The 21,685-nt window shown below is 35.1% G+C and overlaps 4 protein-coding genes and 1 long non-coding RNA gene across 5 annotated transcripts; 1 reads left to right on the top strand and 4 right to left on the bottom strand.

Moving 5' to 3' along the window:
- Window positions 1-447, bottom strand: LOC120274912 (cold shock protein 2-like). The gene has a single exon (XM_039281452.1). It carries the CDS (start codon window positions 445-447, stop codon window positions 1-3), a length of 447 nt encoding a protein of 148 aa, XP_039137386.1.
- A 57-nt stretch (window positions 448-504) lies between these two features.
- LOC120274911 (ribosomal RNA small subunit methyltransferase E-like) lies at window positions 505-6,386 on the bottom strand. The gene is given in 11 exon segments (XM_039281451.1): window positions 505-809; window positions 2,909-3,150; window positions 4,736-4,850; window positions 5,162-5,223; window positions 5,402-5,510; window positions 5,605-5,651; window positions 5,753-5,801; window positions 5,804-5,897; window positions 5,993-6,066; window positions 6,144-6,296; window positions 6,369-6,386. Coding segments are annotated over 10 exon segments (906 nt in total). The 3' UTR covers window positions 505-809; window positions 2,909-2,965.
- A 2,428-nt stretch (window positions 6,387-8,814) lies between these two features.
- On the top strand, window positions 8,815-10,906 carry LOC120274982 (protein PHLOEM PROTEIN 2-LIKE A10-like). The gene is given in 4 exon segments (XM_039281509.1): window positions 8,815-9,133; window positions 9,136-9,261; window positions 9,263-10,063; window positions 10,480-10,906. Coding segments are annotated over 3 exon segments (1,176 nt in total). The 5' UTR covers window positions 8,815-8,881; the 3' UTR covers window positions 10,061-10,063; window positions 10,480-10,906.
- Window positions 10,907-15,005: 4,099 nt separating this feature from the next.
- Window positions 15,006-15,542, bottom strand: LOC120274535. The gene is made up of 2 exons (XR_005540943.1): window positions 15,462-15,542; window positions 15,006-15,079 (listed from the first exon to the last, which is right to left on the bottom strand). It is a non-coding gene; the product is annotated as an uncharacterized LOC120274535 (long non-coding RNA).
- Window positions 15,543-15,593: 51 nt separating this feature from the next.
- LOC120274534 (probable U3 small nucleolar RNA-associated protein 11) lies at window positions 15,594-16,388 on the bottom strand. The gene is made up of 4 exons (XM_039281076.1): window positions 16,230-16,388; window positions 16,032-16,122; window positions 15,881-15,972; window positions 15,594-15,741 (listed from the first exon to the last, which is right to left on the bottom strand). Exons 1-4 carry the CDS (start codon window positions 16,283-16,285, stop codon window positions 15,609-15,611), a joined length of 372 nt encoding a protein of 123 aa, XP_039137010.1. The 5' UTR covers window positions 16,286-16,388; the 3' UTR covers window positions 15,594-15,608.
- Between the last annotated feature and the right edge of the window lie 5,297 nt (window positions 16,389-21,685).

The following is a 21,685-nucleotide window of genomic DNA, read 5'->3' as shown; positions in this document are numbered from 1 at the left end:
TTAACAGTAGGCCACACAGTTCTTCTCACAATCAATAGTGCAGCCACCACCACCTCCGCCACCGCCATAGTTCCTCCCAGACCTACTGTAGTAGCTAAAGCATTTTGCTGGGCAGGCCAACCTTTTCTTGTAACAAGGTCCTGGCTCCGAGCACACCACACTCGGAATAACAACACCACCCTTGCTGTATCCCCCGTTCGGTCCACCATATCCACCACCGTATCCACCACCACCACCACCACCCTTGTTGTATCCCCCGTTCGGTCCACCATATCCACCACCATAACCACCACCATAGTTGCCCCCCAAGTTGTTGCCAGGTTTGTAGAATGAGCGAGGGTCCGGAATGTAGGCAGACCCAGGCCAGCCCTGGCTGTCAGGGGTGGTGGATTCTTCGGAGTACCTGAGTTTCTTGTTCAGCTCCCGAGAAGAGCTGTAGGGCAGCATGGCAGCAGCTAACAGAGCAGCTATCAAAAAGCTGCTGATAGTGTTCATCATGGTTAGTGTTTTCACCTCTCTCTTTCAAACAGTATACCTATTTGATAACTGATACTCCACCTTTCTTTTTTTGTAGTATGGAATCTTGCTTGCTGCCTTTGTGGATGTCAGGAATGGGGAATTTATAGTAGTGGGTTGCGCCATCATCGGCGAAGGTATGGACAATTGATTATTACTGGGGGCCAACGCATGTGATGTGCTTACTGTTTACCACTGCTTGCTTTGCAGTTTGCACTCACCATCCACTAGAGATTGTGTTTTTGGCTCCCTGGCAGGCTGGTTTTGCATAATAGGAAGGCATGGCTAATGTCCTGCCAGATTAAATTGTAAGCAATATAAGAAAATTATCTGCCAGATATGCCATTCAGAATACGACAAAAAATTAGGGAGGCTGGAACTTTAAAGAAATAATCTGATGATTTAGTTTGTAAATATAAAGCCAAGAACGTAGAAGAAAATTGTCAATTAATATTTTGGCTGGATGATGGATATCTAACCCACAAAGTATGTGAATACTCCGAAGGGTTTTTAAAAATTAAAACTAAAAATGAAGAACTAGATAAAGCTCTACGCAAAGTGAATGGAATTTATAAAGATAACACAAAATTTCAAACAAATTGTAAGGGGTCACCCAACAGCAGCCCGCCAAGTGCTTAGTGCAACAATAGCAGACTGCACTTTAGTCAAGTGGCATATGGCTAGTGGAATTAGATGACCACTATCCAAAAAATCACAGTAGTGAACAAGAGTGTGCGTGTACTTTAGCACTCATACAGTGGCACACAAGAGCAAGAAGCAAATCAAATTAGTTCGGTAGTTACTGCTACGTGGTCATGCCCTTGCAATGTCGGAAAGCAGTCTATGCGACTGAACCACGCAATGTAGCCAAGGTGCCTTCAAGGCCTCATCTCAAACACAAAAGAAGTGAGTGCGTTGTCATCATCACTGATTACTGCTCCTAATCCTAATTAATTAGTGTCCTTGGTGCCATTTGGATATGAACTTTCTTACGCATTACCTTCAACAGCCATTTTGATTTAGTTAACCACTTATCTACATGTACTTTTAGCCACTCCTGCCTTGTCTCTAATATATTTCCCAATTGGGCAGGTGGAGATTTCACATCACCCGTAATGTCCCAATAATCAAGGCTAAAATCTCTATAAAACTTAAATTCTCAGGGAATATATATATATACAACTTAGCCGAAAAGAGAGATCACAAGAGCACTAAAGTTAATCCAGCATGCATGCAACTGGGAAAGTGCAATCAAGTCGATGAAGATGACTTGATGAATAACAATTTCTCGTAATCTCAATAATTACCAGGAAGAATTTCTTTCCTTCCAGCACATATTCACTTGCAATCCGTTGATGATTTTTTGATAAAGATAACAGATTCCATCTTCTAGAGGTTGACTCAGAATTCACATCCCACCTTCTCAGTTTGTTTTCTTAGCAAGAAATTAACTCATTCCTGTTTCTATTCCTCACTTCATATTTAGAGTGTAGTTGGGGTGAGCCCCCCTGGAGGTCCCTCACACTCTAGAAGGGTGTTTTTTTGTTTTAGTTATGGAGTGTAGTTGTTTTTTTATATGTTCCATGGTTGGTGGGTTTTTGTCTTTCTTACCTACATTTGTTGCTAATCAATAATGGACTCATGAGCTTTTTTGTGACATAGATGACAAACGTTGTTAAAGAGATAGATAGGTAAGGAGGTGCACCACTGCAGGTGATTTAACGACCCCATATAGATGCACCATGTGAGGCGAGTTAACATACGGGTCAATGAATGCATGTCACGTGCGCTAAAGATGATATATTAGAAACCATGACCCCATAATGATAATTCTTTCCCATGTAACATAACCCCCAAATGATAAATCCCTATCCCATACAACCCTGTAGAAGAGGAGAATACTACTATTAATTTGCTTATTTTCCTTCTCCTAAGAAGTGAAACAAAAGAAAAGTCAAATAATCCATTTTTCTCCTAACTTTCCCAAATTTAAAATCTTTTCTTACATTCCCAAAAAAAAATAATTTATAAGGAATTATACTCCCATACAATATCTTAATTTAAAGCCCTTCGCATGGAGATACCTATAGTATCAGCCTGTCCTTTCATAAGCGGGGACAGAATGAAACGTCCATAATAAAGACGCTTACTGTCTATTCGTGATTCAACACACTTCCACTGTAGTGTTCGAGTGGATTCTGCTATTTCCTCTCGAACCATACTAATATTCTAATTTGATCAGATCATTGAATCATTTATTTCTCTTGATAGTTCTTTAATTCTTATTTCTACACACGCCACTTTGCCATACTTTTCTATGTTAATAAATGTAGCTTATTCTTTAAAAAAAGAATCCCTTGCAAGGACAATAAAGAATAATACCAATGAGTACCTTTCTCTTGAGGACTTAATTTTGAGCATTTATCCTGAAAGTAAATTTGTTTTCTTGTCATCTTGTGCATTTTCCTAGATCCAAATTTCCTTCAGTAGCATGTTTATTATGGGCATCAGACCAGAGCATTAGCGTTGACAGGAGGGCGATAGTTGCCGTTTCCACCCGCAGTCTGCAAGGGCCAAGCCCAACAGGTTTAGCGCCTGCTCCTTTCATCAGGTTCACCTCCTCCTCAGTGAAGTCTAAGAGAAAGCAAAAACATGATGATAGTAAGTTTCACACCCTAAGATTGATACCAGTCACAACACCATGTCAATCTATATAAAAAGTCCGCAGCCCATGACTTGATGAGAGAAACTATTTTCTTTTCCATAGCAAGTTACTTGCTCTAACTTGGTAATGATTTTTATTTATTAACCAGAGATGCTCACAGTATTTAACCAGTTATATCAAAGTTCAGGTTGAGAGTTGCCTGACCAGGCTTGAAACATACAAACTTGAAATGGTAGGAGAGTTAAGAAAGTTGTGCAAACAAAAGGAATCGATTCAAGCAATAATACCCTACCATTTACTAGAAGTGCCATTGCAGATTTGAGAAGATTACATGATGGATGATGAAAACAGGAAGGTCTGAGCTGCACATTAAACTACATCGAAGAACAGGTAAAATATGTCTATTCTGGTTCTTTAGGAGTGGCCAAATTTCACATTTACGTGGAGAACTATTTGTAGCATATAAGAAATGAATAATTTTAAATTCTCAGCCACCCCTTATTTGTGTTTGCTTGTAACTCATCATGGTGAGGCACCGCATTTTCACTCTCTCTCGAGCTTGATCTTTATAGGCATTCTTTAGTTCTTTGAGAGTTAAGCTTATCCCCTCTAGGTCCCGCAATTCAAAAGCATAAATCAGACATAACATCAATAGGAACATGTCTCATTTCACCCACATGTTCCATTTATGGTGACATATTTCTTAAAAAAATAATTTGGAGCAAAAATCTTAGTTTCCTTTTTGTATTCCCTGAAAATAGTAGTCAATTTACGGCTATAATTGAAATTATGGAGAAATACTCTTATCTAGAAAAAATTAGAATATCTCTAATTTAATAATTCTACCCTACTCATAGATATAACATAAATGACAATAGTCCTCAGTGTGCATTTTTGTAGTGCTACACACCAGGGTTTTAAAAACTAGCTTCAATGCATTTAATAGAACTCAAAAATTGCTTTTTTTATCCCAACTATATTTTGAACTTTTGCGTTTAACAGAATTGATCATGGTACCTTCAACAACTAAAAAGCATCTCACTTTAAGGGCAAAAAAAGTAATTAAGTGCACTTCATGATTTGCTTTCTCAAAATTTACAAAGATTAGCCATAGATTCTGTATTGTATTTGATTCAAGGTTAGCATGACTAATTTGATCTTCTCAACTCTTCATTAGTTTGAGTTTTTAGAGTAGAAGTACAAAACCTATTTAAACTAGGCAAGCCGGTGAAATAGCAGTTAGGTCTTCAAAATACTCAAAATGTAAAATCCAAACTAAATTCTATGTTCTATACAATGTCTTAAACAATCAATCATCAAAATATTCCTTCATTCAAGTTATCTACTATGTTATCAAAATTTCAATTGCCCATGTTCCAGCATATGCACACGAGCACCTATTGAACTCACATAATGCTATGGTCAAGATAAATATATACTTGGCTAATACAGACATTCACATGTGTGTGGGTGCCATACTGTGCCAAGAAGTATATCCATTTTTGAATGTGCCCAGGCTCGAAGAAAATTGGAATAACGAGTGGAGGATGTTACCTCCTTCAGGTCCAACAACCATTAGTCCAACAGCCTCCACATTAGACAAAGATAGGACCTTCATAACAGGAGCAGCTTCTGCTGCCGCCAAAAATGAGAATTCTGATTGAGCAACCTATAATCAAAGGAAGCATAGGAATCATCAGCACAATGTGTGAGGAAGAAGAGCTATACCAAAAGTTTCTTATCCTTGCAAACACAGTTCATGTTATAGACTACAATACTAAATGTTCGCTCAGGGTCATGATCAGTTGTTAAAAACAAGCTATATGATAGCCTAAGATGGCCTTAAATTCAAATTATGGCATCTAACCTTCAACTAACCTATGATAAACATTAATTCAAAACAAAGAAGGATGTGACTTTGAAAATGCCTTTGTTGAGCAATATCAACTGCCAGTGGCCTATATGTGAGGGAGAACTTACAATAGGCAAAAAGCTCTTAAATGTCATAGGAGGGTTCAACACCATCTCATGTAATCTTTGACCTGTACAAAGAGGAAACCATACAAGTAAGCAAAACTGCATAAAATTGTTCCGATTTTGTATCTAAATTCTAAAAATCTAATGCATCTGGACTGTTTCTACGCAACTAGAATATGCCCAAAAGACACAAATTAAAGATAAAGAAGAGAATTTTCAAAGAAAATAGCATTAATAGATTACATTGTTTGACAGCAGCTAGAACAACTCTTTCCAACCTGTCTACCCTATTTTCTGAAATTGAAGGAGATCGCTCAGTCAACAGAGGCGTTACACTGCTAGCTCCCAGTTCCTTAAATCACAAAAGTGGGTAAGGTAAGCCATTGCCAACCAGCAAAACACAGCGAAACAAGATAAATGTTCCAGATGTACAGAGCACAACATACAGTACACTTCTCCACAAGCCAATCAGCTCGGCCACCTTTCAAAGTACCTAAATCGGTGAAAAAAACAAAGCCACTCACAGCTTTAAAATCCCTGTAATGCCAATTAAACTAGCAATACTTTGAACCACACAAAAAGCCATAAACTCACCAAAAGCTGCATATACATGCCATTGAACTCCCTTCAAAGGAACAATTTTTTTGTGTCCTCAACCGAGATAACATCCAACCAACTCCTATGCACATTGTGTATGCAACCTTCAACAAGACCTCCTGCTCCATCAAACAGCTCCACTCTGCACAAATTCCTTCAATCGTGAACCAAACAACAAAGATTTTAAACAGAAAGATAAAAATTCATTCACAATCAGTGAACATAGTTGAGGAAGACCTATCACCAACACGCAGACGAAGGACCTTGGTCATGTGCCAGAACTCATCGCCCTGCACCTGGACAATGCTTCCCTGTCTCGGCACACGACGTCGAGAAAGCTAAGTTTCAGCTCTATAGATCGAATTTGGATAGAGACAATGATGAGTACCTTGGAAGAAGGAAGAGACGGGGAATGGAAGCGAGGAAGGCCGCCGCGGGACTGGTTGTGTAGGGACTTCAGTGGATAGAGCGCGAACGGCGGTGGTCGTAGAGAATGTCCGCCATGGACCCCGGAAGATGGCCGGAAGAGGGGATCTGAGAGCTAGGGTTCGCATCCTCAACGATGAACAAAGCTCAGTGATTGTGATTGAGCCTCGCGGCGGGAGCTTCCCACTGTCGCAATGACTCGCATTTTGCTTGGATAAAAAACATTCAGTTAATTTAAAATTATTATTATTATTATTTATTCTTAGTATAATACCCTAGTTGGTCCCTCTACTTTTCTCTCTCTACCTTTTGAGTCCCTCTACTCGTAAACGCTCCCGACTAGTCCCTCTACTTTTGAAAATGCTGTCCACTGGTTAAAAATGCCCTCAACTGGTCCCTCTACTTTTGAACGCTGCTCACCCTAGTCCTCCGGGTGGGACGACGTTTTTAAAAGTAGAGTGAACACTTTTTAAAAGTAGAGGGACTAATCGGGAGACTTTTTTAACCAAGTCGGACACGTTTTTCAAAGTAGAGGGACTAATCGGGAGCATTTCCGAGTGAGATGATAAAAGGGAAGAGAGAAAAAAATACAGTGACTATTTTAGTGATTATACCTTTATTCTTCTATATTTCATATATATATATATATATACACAATATATTTTTCTGGGACGTCTCAAATTACCGATTGTCATATATATATATATATATATAATAGTTTAGAGTTAAATTAGGTTAAATGGTGATGATTATAATATATATTTTTATTTCATATATCTTATATACATTATGCCTATGAAATTTTATTTATGAATTATTACTAAAAATCCGTTTTTGATTTTTAATATTAAAAAAATATAATGGTATATGTCAAAATTACAAGAACAACACACATCTAAATTTATTCATTTCGTATTTTGATTGAATCAAAATAATATTTTAGTTAGTTAGATAAAATATCACCGTACGAGCTCCAAGAAAAGACCACATTTTTATATAGTTAAAAAAATAAATAGATATTTATTAAAACCTCAAAATACCAATTGTGGATTTTATTTTTTATAATGAATAAAATGAGAAAAATGCCTCCTAATGGAATTAATTTGAATATGAATTACAACTTTGCCAAATCAACTAGGTAATAAATAAAGGTGCATGAGCTATTTATGAATCCATTTCTCGGCCTAATATGATATGTAATAAAAAGTATTAAAAACCAACCAAAAAAAGTTAGTACTTCATTTTTTTGCTAAAAAACAAATTATTTTTGCCAAATAAAAAAACAGGATTAAAAATGATTCAAAGTTATAAAAACACATAAACAACATCTTTTTAAATATAATGGCATTGCTTATGTATAAGTAGATATCACTCTTGGGGACACATTTGGATGAGAACTTTATAAAAAAAGTGTTTTTGTCTTTTCGTAGAAGACTTTTGGGAAAAAGATCTTTTGAGTAAAGTTTAAGTCGATTATAAAAAATTTTGGTCTTTGTCAGAAACTTTATAAAAATAAAGTTTGCTTTTTGGACTTATTTTACAGTTTCAACTTATCCTAAAGAGCTGATCCAAACACCAATAAACTATCATAAGCACTTAACTTATGAAATAAGTGTTTTTGGATCAACTATAAGCTGATCCAAACAAGCTGTTAATGTCACACTACCTTATAGTCTTTTGATATATATATATATATATATATATATCAAACATTGATTGATACGCTTGAAAAAAAACCCCAAAAATGATGAATTTCTTAAATGCTAACTGATTAATGGAGAGTATGGTTATTATTATTATTTTGACAAATTAGCGTTAATCGCCTTTTTATTTTATTTTTATATTATGCTGGAGAGATTTTAAATTCAAACACAAGTAAAGTAGAAAACCACCAAGTTATGTCTTGATTCCTGAAAATATGATTATCACCATATTAATAAATTATTTTTATTTATTTATTATTATTATTTTTTTGAAAATATGAATCACAAGACACTGAACTTCCGATGTTCTATTAAGCATGGGAATGAAATACGAAGTATATTATCTTTTAATGATATAATCAGTTAATTTTTTTCATTTAATTTTTTTTTAATATAATTTTCTTTTTGAAAATTATTAATAAAGGTAATATTTTTCAATTTTCAATAAGAAAATTTATTAGACATTATTGGCAGGTTAGATTCATTTGAGGTACCATTAAAGGATTCAAGATTCACATAAAAACATTATAATGGTCCAATCATCGTGTACAAAGGGCCGAAGTTATCACCACCCATGCCCATACTCCTACTCCTACTCCTACACGCACACGGAATTAAAAGCAAAAAGATCAGGATATTTTCCGAATTTCAAAGCTCCAGAACGGTACACTACACTCCCCAACACCCAATAATCTTAACCCATACCAACTCATCTACACCTTTAGATCCAAATCCAACGAACCAAGATACTGGTTACCTTGATCGATACCACCCCTCCGTCTATAGTGAATCGAGTAACGCTTATAATGAACCGAAGGTCATCATATCAGGCATTCTATCTTTTCCCGGGAACTTCCGTAACAGATCTGTTGCCAGGTGGGACCCAGACGTTTCCTATAAATACCTGGACCCCACCCAATCCCTTCTTCTAGCCCTTCCCTTCCGACGACCACGAAGTCCACGATCCCAAACCCTAGAGATTGATCGCCGCCCGCTCATGGCCATGCGACTCGCTGAGGCGGCCATGGATTTCTCTCACCGTCGCCGCCGTTGGATCCTCGCCGCCGTGGCTGGATACGCCGTATACCGCGCTTACCACCTCCCATCCGTGGCTCGCCGCCGGCGCAAGTTCATTGCCCTTGTTCGCACCCTCGTTGCACTTGTCAACGCGGTTGGATCATCCGCCGAGACCTTAGCTTTGGTCTCCTCTGAGATCAACCTCTTCCTTCGCTCCGACTCCGGTGACCTCCCCTTCCCCCTTCGTTGGTTCAGCTCTCCAAGATAGTCTGCTCTGACGAGGTCTCGACCTCCGTTTCCCGCATCTCCGAGGCGGTGACCGTCGGGGTGGTTCGAGGATTCTCGAAAAGCCTCTCCGGGTTCGGCAGACGGGCCGAATTTTTCGGATCGGGTGGTGGATAAGCTCTTCTCCGACTCCGGAAAGGGGTTCGCTTCGGTGGTCGTCGGGAGCTTTGCGAGGAATCTTGTGCTGGGTTTCTATTCGAGTGAATCAGGTAATAAGATAGCCGGAGATTCAAGGCTGGAGGCGGTGCCGGAGTGGGTTCATTTGATTTGTGGAGATAAGTTTAGAAATCTCATCGCCGATTGCATCCAGAGGTTTGTGAGCACTGCCGTCACGGTTTATCTTGATAAGACGATGGAGATAAATACTTACGACGAGCTGTTCTCCGGGCTCACAAATTCCAGGCATGAACCAAAGTTGAAGGACCTCTTGGTCTCGGTCTGCAATGGCGCTGTGGAAACCTTAGTTAAAACTTCGCATCAAGTCATCACCACTTCAAATTCGAGCTCCTCTGTCAGTAAACCTGAAGGATTTAAAGCAGAGGATGATGTTCCATATAAGAGAAATTCAGTGTTTGAGAATGGTGAGGCTGGTGGTGGTTGGGTGGATAAGGTTTCATCAACACTGGCTGTTCCAAGAAATAGGAAATTTGTTCTGGATGTTACTGGGAGGGTGACATTCGAGACGGTGAAGTCTTTCCTTGATTTTGTGATGCGGAAGTTGTATGATGGTGCGAAGAGAGGTGTCAATGTTGTTCATGAGGAGGTCTTGCAATTGATGAAGTATATTTGTGCCAGGTCTATGACAATTGTGACCATATGCATTACATTGTGCATGCACTTATTGGTCGGAGCAAAGCTTCTGATACCAGCATAGCAGGTTATCATCTCTTCTTGCCTAGTTCCTTTATTCCATGAAAAACATGTAAGGATTCCATTTCTTAGTTTGCTGATAATCAATATAGATTGCACTGTCGCATAGACTAGGAGAACGGAATAGAGGAAGGATGCATATATATTTACTAAAGCATCCCTCAACCTCTCACCAAATTTATGGAAAATGTTTGATCTTTTATTTTCACTTTTGTCTGTATAGAAATCTCAAACTTTTATTGGAGTTTGATTTTTTATATATATATATATATATAATTGTTGGAGTTGGCTGTGGTGTGAGATAATGTGCTTCTTTTCATTTGCTTGCCCCTGTTCTCTTTACTGTACTAATTTTGAGTATTGATTAAATATCATGAAATATGTGGTTAATATTGGGTTTATATTCTGCTTCATCTACTGCAGTTGGCATACTGCCTATGCCAAGTAACTTCATCCTGGTATATCAAATGATAAAGGGGTTTATATTTTAAAGCGAAAGTTCCATGGAGGTAGAATTTCACATTTTCTTAGCTGTTTAGTTGATTTGAAGGCTGGGCCCTTTCTAAATGAAGAGATCACTGACTATGGTATTGTATGTAGATCAATATGAAACGGCAGGATTGATATGTCACAGAACATGTTGATTCCAAGTACTATAATTTTTCCTTTGAACTAATGGAGAGAAACTGTGTCCTTACATATGTAGTAAAGATGTCTTTTATTGTCAAATTGTAGTTGTTGTTATTGGAAATTCTGAATAATGTCTGGTTCTATAAATTTCAGCTGGTCATGTATTCTTAAGGAACTCTAAAATTTCACATCTAGAACTTGGTTCTTTGCAAGGTTCTGACATGAAGCTGAGTATCACAAATAAGTCTTCAAAGTCACAGTTTGATGTTGCTGTTTTTACTTTAATTTTTCATTTCATGACCTTGTGTACCGTTTCTTTTTTTATCAGACTGTTTAAAAAAACTCTATCCATGTTTTTCTTTGGTCTGGCTTGACAGAGAACTTTGTATTTTTGGTCTTGGGAAATCAGAAAAATTGGGCATTTAAGAAGATTTTTTCTTCTTCTGGATCCTGATTTCTTGTTTCGATTAAGTAGTTTAAGTTTGGATGTGAGGAATTAAAATGCGATGGATTTAATTCTGATGTAATTAAATCTTGGTTTTAATCGGTCTTGGGTGATCTTGTGTTTGGTTAGATGTGAAATTCTTTGGCATGTTATATAAATTTATGTGTTTGTTTGAAAGTTTGCCGTCTGTAATTGGAAGAATCATGCATATATATGTGTGTATATATACATATATGTATATGATATATATATGTATAAACACCATATATATATATATATATATATACATATATATAGTATATATATATTTCATATAAGTACATGTGTATATATGTGTGTATGCTGTACATATAACATATAACAATGTTCTTTCCAACTCAGGTTTATTTTAGATATGTTTGAGGTGATGTGTATTTTTGAAATTATGTTGTATGATTCATTATGAAATAAATTGTTGCTTGCGCTTTCTGGAGAAGTCTAAGCTTTACAAATTTGAAGCTATTGTGCTCTTCCGAAATATTTTGTTCTAATTGTTTTGATCATATTCATGACCTTATCAAAAACTGGCTTCATATTAATTAATTGTATGGTATACATTTTGGTGATATTGGAGATAATGTTTTGTTTCTGCTTAAAATATCGGGGATAATGTTGTTATGTGCATCCCTTGATATGTGTGTGGCAATTAGCCATGTGTGCATAAAATGCTGCTTCTCATGGTTATTGATAAACTAGTAACTTTGCCAAAATGAATTGTTCTGGCCATTGTAGGCTTATTATGTCACTATAATGGAACTCCTCATTGAAAAACTTCAGATCCTCCAACTATTCATCATGTCGTGAAATTGCTGAATCTGATTGAGTTTACTTTTTTCCCCTTTTTTTTAACGCAGTAAAAATATAGATATTTCATTTGTTTGAATAAATAACAATGTCTTGCATTAGATTTATGTCAGTTGCATGAACTGCTGTTGAATAAAAAACAATTCCTGATCAGAATTGTTTGCCCCCTCCATTAGCCTTATTGTTTCATTCATTAGCCTTTGGTGTGACAACTTATCCACATTAATACAAAGAGCCATAGCTTAAGATAAAAGAAGATGAAGCTTTACTGGTGGTCTTTAAGAGTGTTCCCCTCTCCATTTCAACCCATAATATATTATCCATTATCTCCATTAGCATTCATCAGGTGCTTGCTTTATCTTTATTGACTCAATGAATCCAGATTCCCTTGCATTGTAGGGAATCTAAAATGGAAAGTGGGGACAACGGCAGTGCTTCAAAAATCTTGAATGTCACAGACACCTAAAATGGAGAAGATGACATTGCATAACTGTTAATCATATAGATTAGTCTCCACCATCACCTTCAATTAAAGGGTGAGAACCAGACAATGATACATTCTTAATAATTAGGTGGAAAATACATTGCATACAGCAATAGCATTAACTTCAACTTAACTTCGGTTCGCTTCTCTTTCAACTGCACTTTCACCTACTTAATAATGCTTTGAATTTATATTTTTGATTCCTGCTGAACAAGATATTACGCAACGACCACATTAATGATGAAGCAAATCAAGCACAGTATATTTTGTTGGATGTCGCATAGAGGGATCCCTTCAGAGTCATCCGGTAGGATTGGAATGAACATGCAACCAAATTGGTGACTATTTTTTTAGTTTATTGTTTTTAAGTCTATAAATATCGCATGTGAAATCATGGAACTAGTACAGAGTTAAATACTTTGATAGTCGATAACAACATATGTTTGATTTGGCAACCATATGTTTTGATTTGTAACCAGGGAAAAAACACAACAATATAATCTACTTTAAGCAGGCAGAATATTGGAGCTTGATCTCCTCCATCTTCAATTGCATCTTGATTCAAAAATGTACTTAAGGTCCCAGTCCATGTTTCCAAAGGGGTGAGTTAATTTCTCACCAGATCAAGCAGTGAAAGTCTCTGCATAATTTTTATCGTTTACGTTCAGCACGCCATTTATATACTGGCCTGGAAGAAGGATCAAGTACCTCATCTTCACGGAGTTTGCGTTTCCGTCCAGGTTTCTGATAGAAAAGAAATCATGACTCGTGCAAATTAGTAACTAGGTGTCAATACTTCTGATCCAAAAGAAATTATGAGCTTTTTAAGCATAAAAGCAAAAGACAGGGTGTGGGCCAGTTTATTTGACTTGCATAAACCATCCTATAAATTACCTGCAATTCCTTCTGCAAAGACATGTCATTATACAATTTTTTTCCAATTCTTGAACCCTTTTCTTCCCTTTCTTCAAGCTCTTTGTAAGAAGCAGCCATTTTTCCTACAAAGAGAAAAAGTGTCAGAAAAAAATATTCTACAATATTCAGGACAACAAAATTATTTCAAAAACCTAGAATGAAAAATATATACACACACACACTAAGGAATTGTTGAGGAGGAATTTGGTTGGCTTGTTCGCATTATAACATGAATAAACCTAAAGAGCTAAAGTGAAATTAGAAAGAAAATAGTTCATTAACCAGTGCCCACTGGTTAATATCCACGAAACCACCAATGGATCAATCAAATAGGCAATTACATTATTAACACTTGCATGGCCCCAAAGCGGCAATGAACACCAAAGTTTCATAACTTCACGAATGCCTAGTGATTTTGAAGGAAAAATTGAATTTGGAATAAAATCATCCGCCTGGTTTCAAATACATCTTCATTTGGGTTCATTCCACATCATCATAATATCAATATGTAAGGCTTGGTTCCACATAAAAGTTCTACACACGGTCAAATGCTCCTTATAGATGACAATAAAGAAATACAAACATTAGACCAAATTAATTCTCGAACAAATGATGCTTTAAACTCCATGGGTTTTGTATCTTTCTTCATTATGTACCATGATAATTCGGGAAAAAACATTGCTCACACTTGCAATTCTCTAACAAACAATCATTGTAGGAAGAGTATGACTCTCCTCAAAACAGGATTGAGGGAAATCTCATTATCTGAGGTCCCCAAATTTACCTCATCTCACCTACATTGCGTATCCAAATATTCCAGGGGTCATGTATAGGTCATCAATCATATTCCCAAAACCTGGTATATTTGAACACATACAACTCCAACACCTGGTCTATTTGAACACATAAAACCATAATTCAACCATACACTCCCAATAGAAAATTTGAAAGAAGCAACATTAAGTGAAATATAGTTTATTTCCTTCTCTACAAATCACATAATCAGGTTTTTCAGGCCATAGCTACACCATTTCCTGCATTTGAGACTATCTTCCCATTTCCCAGGAAGCTAGGGAAAATACCACCACCAAAAAGAAAGAAACTTACATAAAAATGGTGCATGTAGATTAATTCCATATCTAACCATCACATCCAAAAATATAACAATTGCTCATACTTACATCAACAAACACACTACCTCATCATCATCACAAATCGCAGATAAGTAATCTCCTATTCCCAAACATCCAGCTAATAGCCCACTATTCTAAAACAAACTCCATAAATAGCAGCTATTAAGATAAAAGAATTGTTTGTGCGACTCATTTAGTAAGTTAAATAGGATGAGAATAACCAATCAAAAGTTCTCATTGCAGAAATTTTATTGGGAAAAGATGAAATGAAAAATGGTTTCATAGATGACTAGTTGACACTAAGTTAAACTAAACCAACCATTAAAAAAAGCAGCATAGATGATTATTAACCTTCAAAGTATAAATGAAGAAACAACATATCAACAAAGACATAATGTTCGCACATATAATAGAAAGTAATCCTTAAAAGCACCCTTTATTTTTTTTCACCATTTAATGTAAGATAAGATCACAAAGCAAAAATAAACTCACTTTTTAATCCGTTTTGGAACATCTTCAAAAACAGGCTTGCTATTTTGTGATGGCCTCGACTTAATTTCTCTAGCTTCCTCCCTGATGTAGCACAGAATAATAGCATCATGTAGGAGCTAACAATAAAAGAAGACATATCAAAATGTTCAATGGAAAGTAAATGTTCACTTGCAACCAACAGCATAGAATAGAATAATGGTGAAATAGGATCACCAGTAATTTGATTAATGCCCTAATCAAATAAAAGAAATCCATTATCATATTTGCATTGTCAAGGAAAATCAACTGATTGCTTCCCAACCTTTTTTTTAAGAGTAATTAAGGAAAAAACTATGGTCAATATCAACAAGTGTTGATGTCTTTTTAATGAAATCATAAAACTAAACTAGAAAAACAAAAAAAAAACATTATCAAATTGTTTAAGAAAAACTATATTAATCGTCAGATGAAGACTACAACAGACCTGTCTTCAGCAAAGTGAACATGTTTGTTTGGGGGTTGATTATCCAAAAGATGAAGTGCAGAACTCAGTAGATCAATTTTTCTATAACAAAAAAAAAAAGAAGTTAAAACTAACATTATACTCAATCAAGAACCATAGACACATCATCTAAGTCGCAAAAAACCAATCATGACACAAACACTTGTTGACCTTCTTCTCACTTTGAAGCTTTTGAAGAACATAACCAATATCTTGTGTTTTCATCACCAGAAGTTCCTCTTGTGTATACTTAGTCTCACTCCTAAAAACAAATGCACCACCATGAAAGTAAAAGAACTCAATCACATAAATACACACAATAACAGAACACTATTATGAAAGTAAAGAAATCTATCACATAAATACACACATTAACAGCACAAAATCAAACAAACGCATACTTGGGTCTATGAACTCCATCAACCATCCTAGTGTTGATCATGGCAAAAGAGAACTCATCTGGGTTTTTGAACGCTGCCTTCTCCCTCAATTTCTATACTCCGAGCATAATTAGACTCTTCCTGAACCCTAAGAAGGCAAAAAAGAAAGTACCTTCAAAGTCCCCTCTTTCTGATGGAATGATTTAGCTCTCACAACATAGTCCTTGTGCTTTTCAAGAATACCAAACTTTTTGCGATTATGCCTGGAAAGATTGTTTCAAGGAAAGCATGAAAAACAAGATATTACTCATCAATCGAGCAAAGCACCTAACCCTAGAAGAGAAAGCATGGTTTTAGTAGATGGACTTACGGCTGAGCTCGCTCCTTGTGAGCCCTTCGACTGATGGCGTTCCTCAGGGAAGACATGGTGGCCGGATGGAGACCAGAGAGCTTCGCCGGCGCCGGAGTAGATGAGAGGCGGTGAGAAGCCAAAGGTTGGAGCTTTATTTGGTTTTGCAACCTAGGTTTATTTTGTCTGTTACTCCTTTCAAAAGTTTGAAATTATGGTTTACCACCCCAACTTTCCAAAATTACATCTAACCCCTCCATCAGAGTTTGTCTAAAATAATATATAATGGTTGTATTTGGATGTGCATAAATAAACTGATGAGTGATTATATTATATTATATTATATTATATTTGCCATTTAATTATATTATACTTATCTTTAATTTAAATAAATTAAATAAATTTTACTCTTTAATTATAGATATTTTCAAGTAATTAAAATTTTTTAAATCCCTTAAAAGACAATCCTAATCTCAGCTTGGATCTCTCTGGCCCTCATTTTCAATGGCATGATATAAATTAAGCATTATTTTATATTTTAAAAAATAATCATGTTATTAAATTTATCAAACATTAATAGGACTAATATTAATTATATTAAATTATTAATTTTCACTCATGTTAATTAAAACAAATTTATCGAATCAATTATAACATCTTCACCAATATCACTAGTATTGAGTTTAAAAGATTTTAAGTTCGAGCCTTTCAAATCAACAATTCTCGAGGTTTTTTGTATGAAGAACATTTTTTCTCTCTCGTCCAGGTTACATGATAATGGTATGTGAGTCACCGGAACTAATGCATCTCCTGAACTTTCGTTTTCTACTTTTTGCCTTACACAATGCCTGCAATTCAACTTGTTGTCCCTTGTCTTATACTGTATAATTGTACTTACTGAAATATTCCTATAAATTATTTTTATTTATTTAGACCTTTCCAAAATTTTAATTATATGGCAAAAAGAAACATTACCATTATTGATATATATTTTTTTTTTGAAAAAGTGGATGAACCACAATACATTAAAAAACAAATGCACGAGTACACAAGGGAAGTTTAGTTCACTCCAACTTCTCATATTATTTACTTTTTCCAAAAAATAAAATATATAGCATCCTAAATAATTGTTTAAGTTTTCTAAAGAACGAAGGTTTTTATAAGTGCAAGTAATTTAAAACTCATGATGAATGAAGAACTCACATGTTTATTATGTTGGGAAGGTTGTCTTCACAACTTTTGTAAGGTTTTCCTAAACAAAGAGATAATACATATGATAAATATAGAGAAATAAAAATGGGTTGAGTGATATAATAATTAATAGAGTGGCCATCGAGTCATTGTTTAAATTTTTAAAGATATTATTTTTGGGATGCCTACAAATATAATGAGTATGGTGAGCCTTATACCAAAGAAGATAGATAATGTTGGATTTTATTATCAGTTGTGAAAGAAGAAAGTTTATTTATTTTATTTTTTTCTGGCCCGGCCCAAACAATTATCCCAAGAATTTCCATGGACAAACTTGAGCTGTTAATGGAGTCTCTCTTATGCACCTTTCATTTGCATCATCAAAGCTTATTTGATCTCTACTCTGTGTGAGAGAAAGCATGCCATATCATTCCGTATTATGTTAAGTTTGACAAGTAAATTGAGTTGAGAAGGCACTAAATCCTTGGTTCCTGTTGATCCATTTCCATCAATTGGATTAGTAGGTGCAACAGTCATCCTTTTCAGTGGGCTCAAGTATGTAAATGAACAGGACACTGAAGATGGTATAATGCATGGATCAATATGAAAGAGCAGGATGTGATATGCCATAAGAACAATGTCGAGTCTGTTTTTTGTTGTTAAATTCTAGTTATTGTTTGAATTCTGAATAATAACTGATTCTATAAATTTCATCTAGGCATCAGATCATCATGAATTGTTAAATTTCATATATAGAGATTGGTCTTTTGCATGGTTCTGATATAAAGCTGAGTACTATAATAGAAATTAAACCTCATAATTTGATGTTGCTATCTTTACTTTTAACTTTTTGTCTCACAATTTCCTACTGTAGTTTCTCACTGACTGTTTAAAAACTATCTTTATGTTTTCTGTTGCCTTGCATTACAGAGTAACCTCCTGTATTTTTGTCTTGTTTTGGCAATTCAGATTTATTATTGAGATATGTATGTGGTGGTGATGTACATTTACAAAGTATATGCTGTATGATTCAAGTGTCCTAATGAAATAAGTTGTCAATTGTGTTTTTGATAGAAACATATACTTTATATTGAATGCTCTGTTCTATTTGCTGTGATAATGAGCATATTCATGGCCTTATCAAAAACTTAGTTCCTTCATATTCATTATATCATATTCATTTTAGTGAAACCGGCATTCAGATAATGTTGTTGTTTCTTGATATCATGTGTGCATAAAATGGTGTTCTTGTGGTAAGTTTGGCACAATGAATTGTTGTGTCATTGCAGGCTTATTGGTGTCACTGTAGTGGAACTCCTTCACTGAAGAAATTCAATCCAATTACTACTCATCATGTTATGAAAATTACTTAATCAAACTGAACTAACTTTATTCAGTTTTATCCATTAATTGTTCAACATCATATCACATTAACTTTGATATTGTATTTGTTTGAATGAAGTGCTCTTGAAGTTAATCATTCTGTTTGTGGATTTGGTTGAACATATCTATATCTTATAACTTGTAAGACATAAACAACTCCAGATTATTAAAGATGTTAGTCCCTCCATCAGCCTAATTATGTCATTCTAAACTTTTAGGGTGGCATCACAATCACATTAATACAAGAGCCATATATATATAAATATATAGCTCAAGATAATGAAGATGAAGCTTTACTAGTGGTGTGTTATAGAGTGTTCCAGCTATCAACCACACCACTGTTTTAATACACTCTGATTTGCTCACCAGACTACAAAGTGCTGTCATTTTCACAAACACTAGAGCCTTAACCATTTCATCTGGTCCTTTACTTTTCACTACTGTAGTGGTATACATTGACTCAATGAATGAATCCATATCATCTTGCATTATGGGGAAGCTAGAAAGGGATATATGGAGATAAAGGCATTGCCTAAAAAGTCTTCAATATGATCACTGGCCCCCAAAGTGGGGAAGATAATATTGCATAATTATTAATCATATATGTTAGTCTTCACCATCACCTTCAATTGAACTGAAGAGCCCCAGAACCAACAAAACTAGACATTGATAGAATCCTAAGTCTAATTGAGCATTCATACTAATCAAGGGAAAGATAGTTTAATTTCACTTCTCTACGTATAACATTAATACATGTTGTTTATCCATTTTTCCCCATACACCTAACATCATCAAAATAAACTTGGTCTTCCTCTCCATTTATTATCGTTTCCTCTTTGTTTTGTTATATTTGTTTTTTGTCAAATTAGTTATGCTCTCTTTGTGCCTTAGCATTTGTATGGTCATATTTGGTTTGTTTTTCTTTTATTGTGTCATTTTTATAGGATATCACCATTTGTCATAATTAACATTTATTTCCTCTTTCTCTTACTTTATTCTAATGATGCTGTGATTTTTTTCATTTTATTAAAAACAAAAACCAACAATGAAATAAGAAAAAGTATGGACGTTCACAACCATCAAAGGACAAAGTAAAACAGTGATCAAACATACAAACTTAGAAAATTGAAATCCTGCACGTAATAAATTATAAACAGAAAAAGGATGACCCACATATAAATTGGAAAGTTTGTCACCATTGATCAAGAGAGCTCTCAATTAAACAATGAAACTTAACATGTGAACACCATGCATGCATTCACAATGATTATGAAAGAAAATGTTTTCATCTTCTTGTTTCCATCCACTAGCATCTCTCAGTAGTTGCTTTTTCTCCATCAAATACAATCCAATCCAATCAATTGGGACCCTCCAAACTCTCTTTTAAAAATATCATCATTCATGTTTTTTACTAAAACCACTATTTATTATATATATATATATATATATATATAGTATTTATATCTTTATATATGGAGTACTATATATCTTTGTCCTTTTTCGTCGGTTCATCACGGATCAATGATGTATCACAAGACTCCATTAATTCCATCTCTCTGTGTGTCTCTTTTCCTGTGTGGAAACACTAAGAACATTGGTTTTGAAGTACAATAAAATTTTCTAAGCTCTTTTATCTTTCTTTTTAAAAGTACCCTTAAAATTATATCATCATAATCAAATATATCGTCAAACCAATTTTTAAGCTACATATATGTGTTCTTCTCTCTTTTATCTCCTTTTCTTCTCTCTTTCACTTCTCTATAGTAGAAATTTAATTAAAAGAGTTTAATAAAATTCAATATCAATGGTTATATATGTATGCACACTAGTGGCTTTTCTATTGGATGTGGTGTCTGATTCTGTACAGCTTGGGAACAATTAAATACCAGCCGTTTTATTTGAACGACAAAGATTGACTCAGAGAGACTACTTAGACATGAGAATGCAAAACACTGTTTATAGACATACTTTTCATTTTAAAGATTATAAATTTATCATGACATAGTTTCAAATAGTATGATGAAAGAGTTACCCTAGAAACTGCAGCTTGTTATTCCTAGAGGCACATTTATGACATCAAGGAAAACTCCGGACAGCATATATGAACCAAAATTTAGCAAACCCACAGTCCAACTTAGCATTACTAAGAGGATGCTAATGGCCATAATCTATCTGTCTTTTACCACCCTTCGCATGATCGTTGTTTCTTCTACTACTTTTTAGCTGGATGATGATGTGGTTTTTGACTTCATGATCTCATTTTTGGGGTTATTCCTTGCAGGGAAATTAAAAGCAAAGCTCAACAAACTCTCACCATCTCTGATGCAAATATAAGACAGTACTAAGACTAATGTTTGACCATAATCTTAAGTCATCCATAAATCCAATGTGTTCATGACTGATAATACATAATCTCATTCCTCGTATATATACATACACATACAACCAACACATTACAAAAATACAACTATATATATATATGCTAGACACACACACACACAAACAAGAAGGAAAAATTGCAGTATGTTCAGACATATATAACTATATCGTTCATGTTCAGTGAACATATATATAGTGATAGTCTCAGATGATATTATTATATGTAATCACATCACCAACAAATAAATTAACACTAAAATACAAGATATATATAAATCCTAATGAAACCCTAAAGGCTTCTGCCTTGGGTGTAAATATAGTCAATCGTGAGCACTCAAAGGTCCTCCTCATCAAGCCTCCCTCATCTCCCTCCTTCACCAACTTTCTTCCACTGCCTCTGGGACTGGCCTATAGGTTCCTACCACCTTAACAAAACACAATATTCATCACGAAGCTGATCCTCGCTTGGGTATATATATATATATACAACTAAACAAGAAGACAAAGTGGCTATATGTATATAT

The sequence above is a fragment of the Dioscorea cayenensis genome, chromosome 13 (assembly GCF_009730915.1).
Source record: "Dioscorea cayenensis subsp. rotundata cultivar TDr96_F1 chromosome 13, TDr96_F1_v2_PseudoChromosome.rev07_lg8_w22 25.fasta, whole genome shotgun sequence".
Classification (NCBI taxonomy): Eukaryota; Viridiplantae; Streptophyta; class Magnoliopsida; order Dioscoreales; family Dioscoreaceae; genus Dioscorea; species Dioscorea cayenensis.
This window is presented reverse-complemented; position numbering and strand designations above follow the sequence as displayed.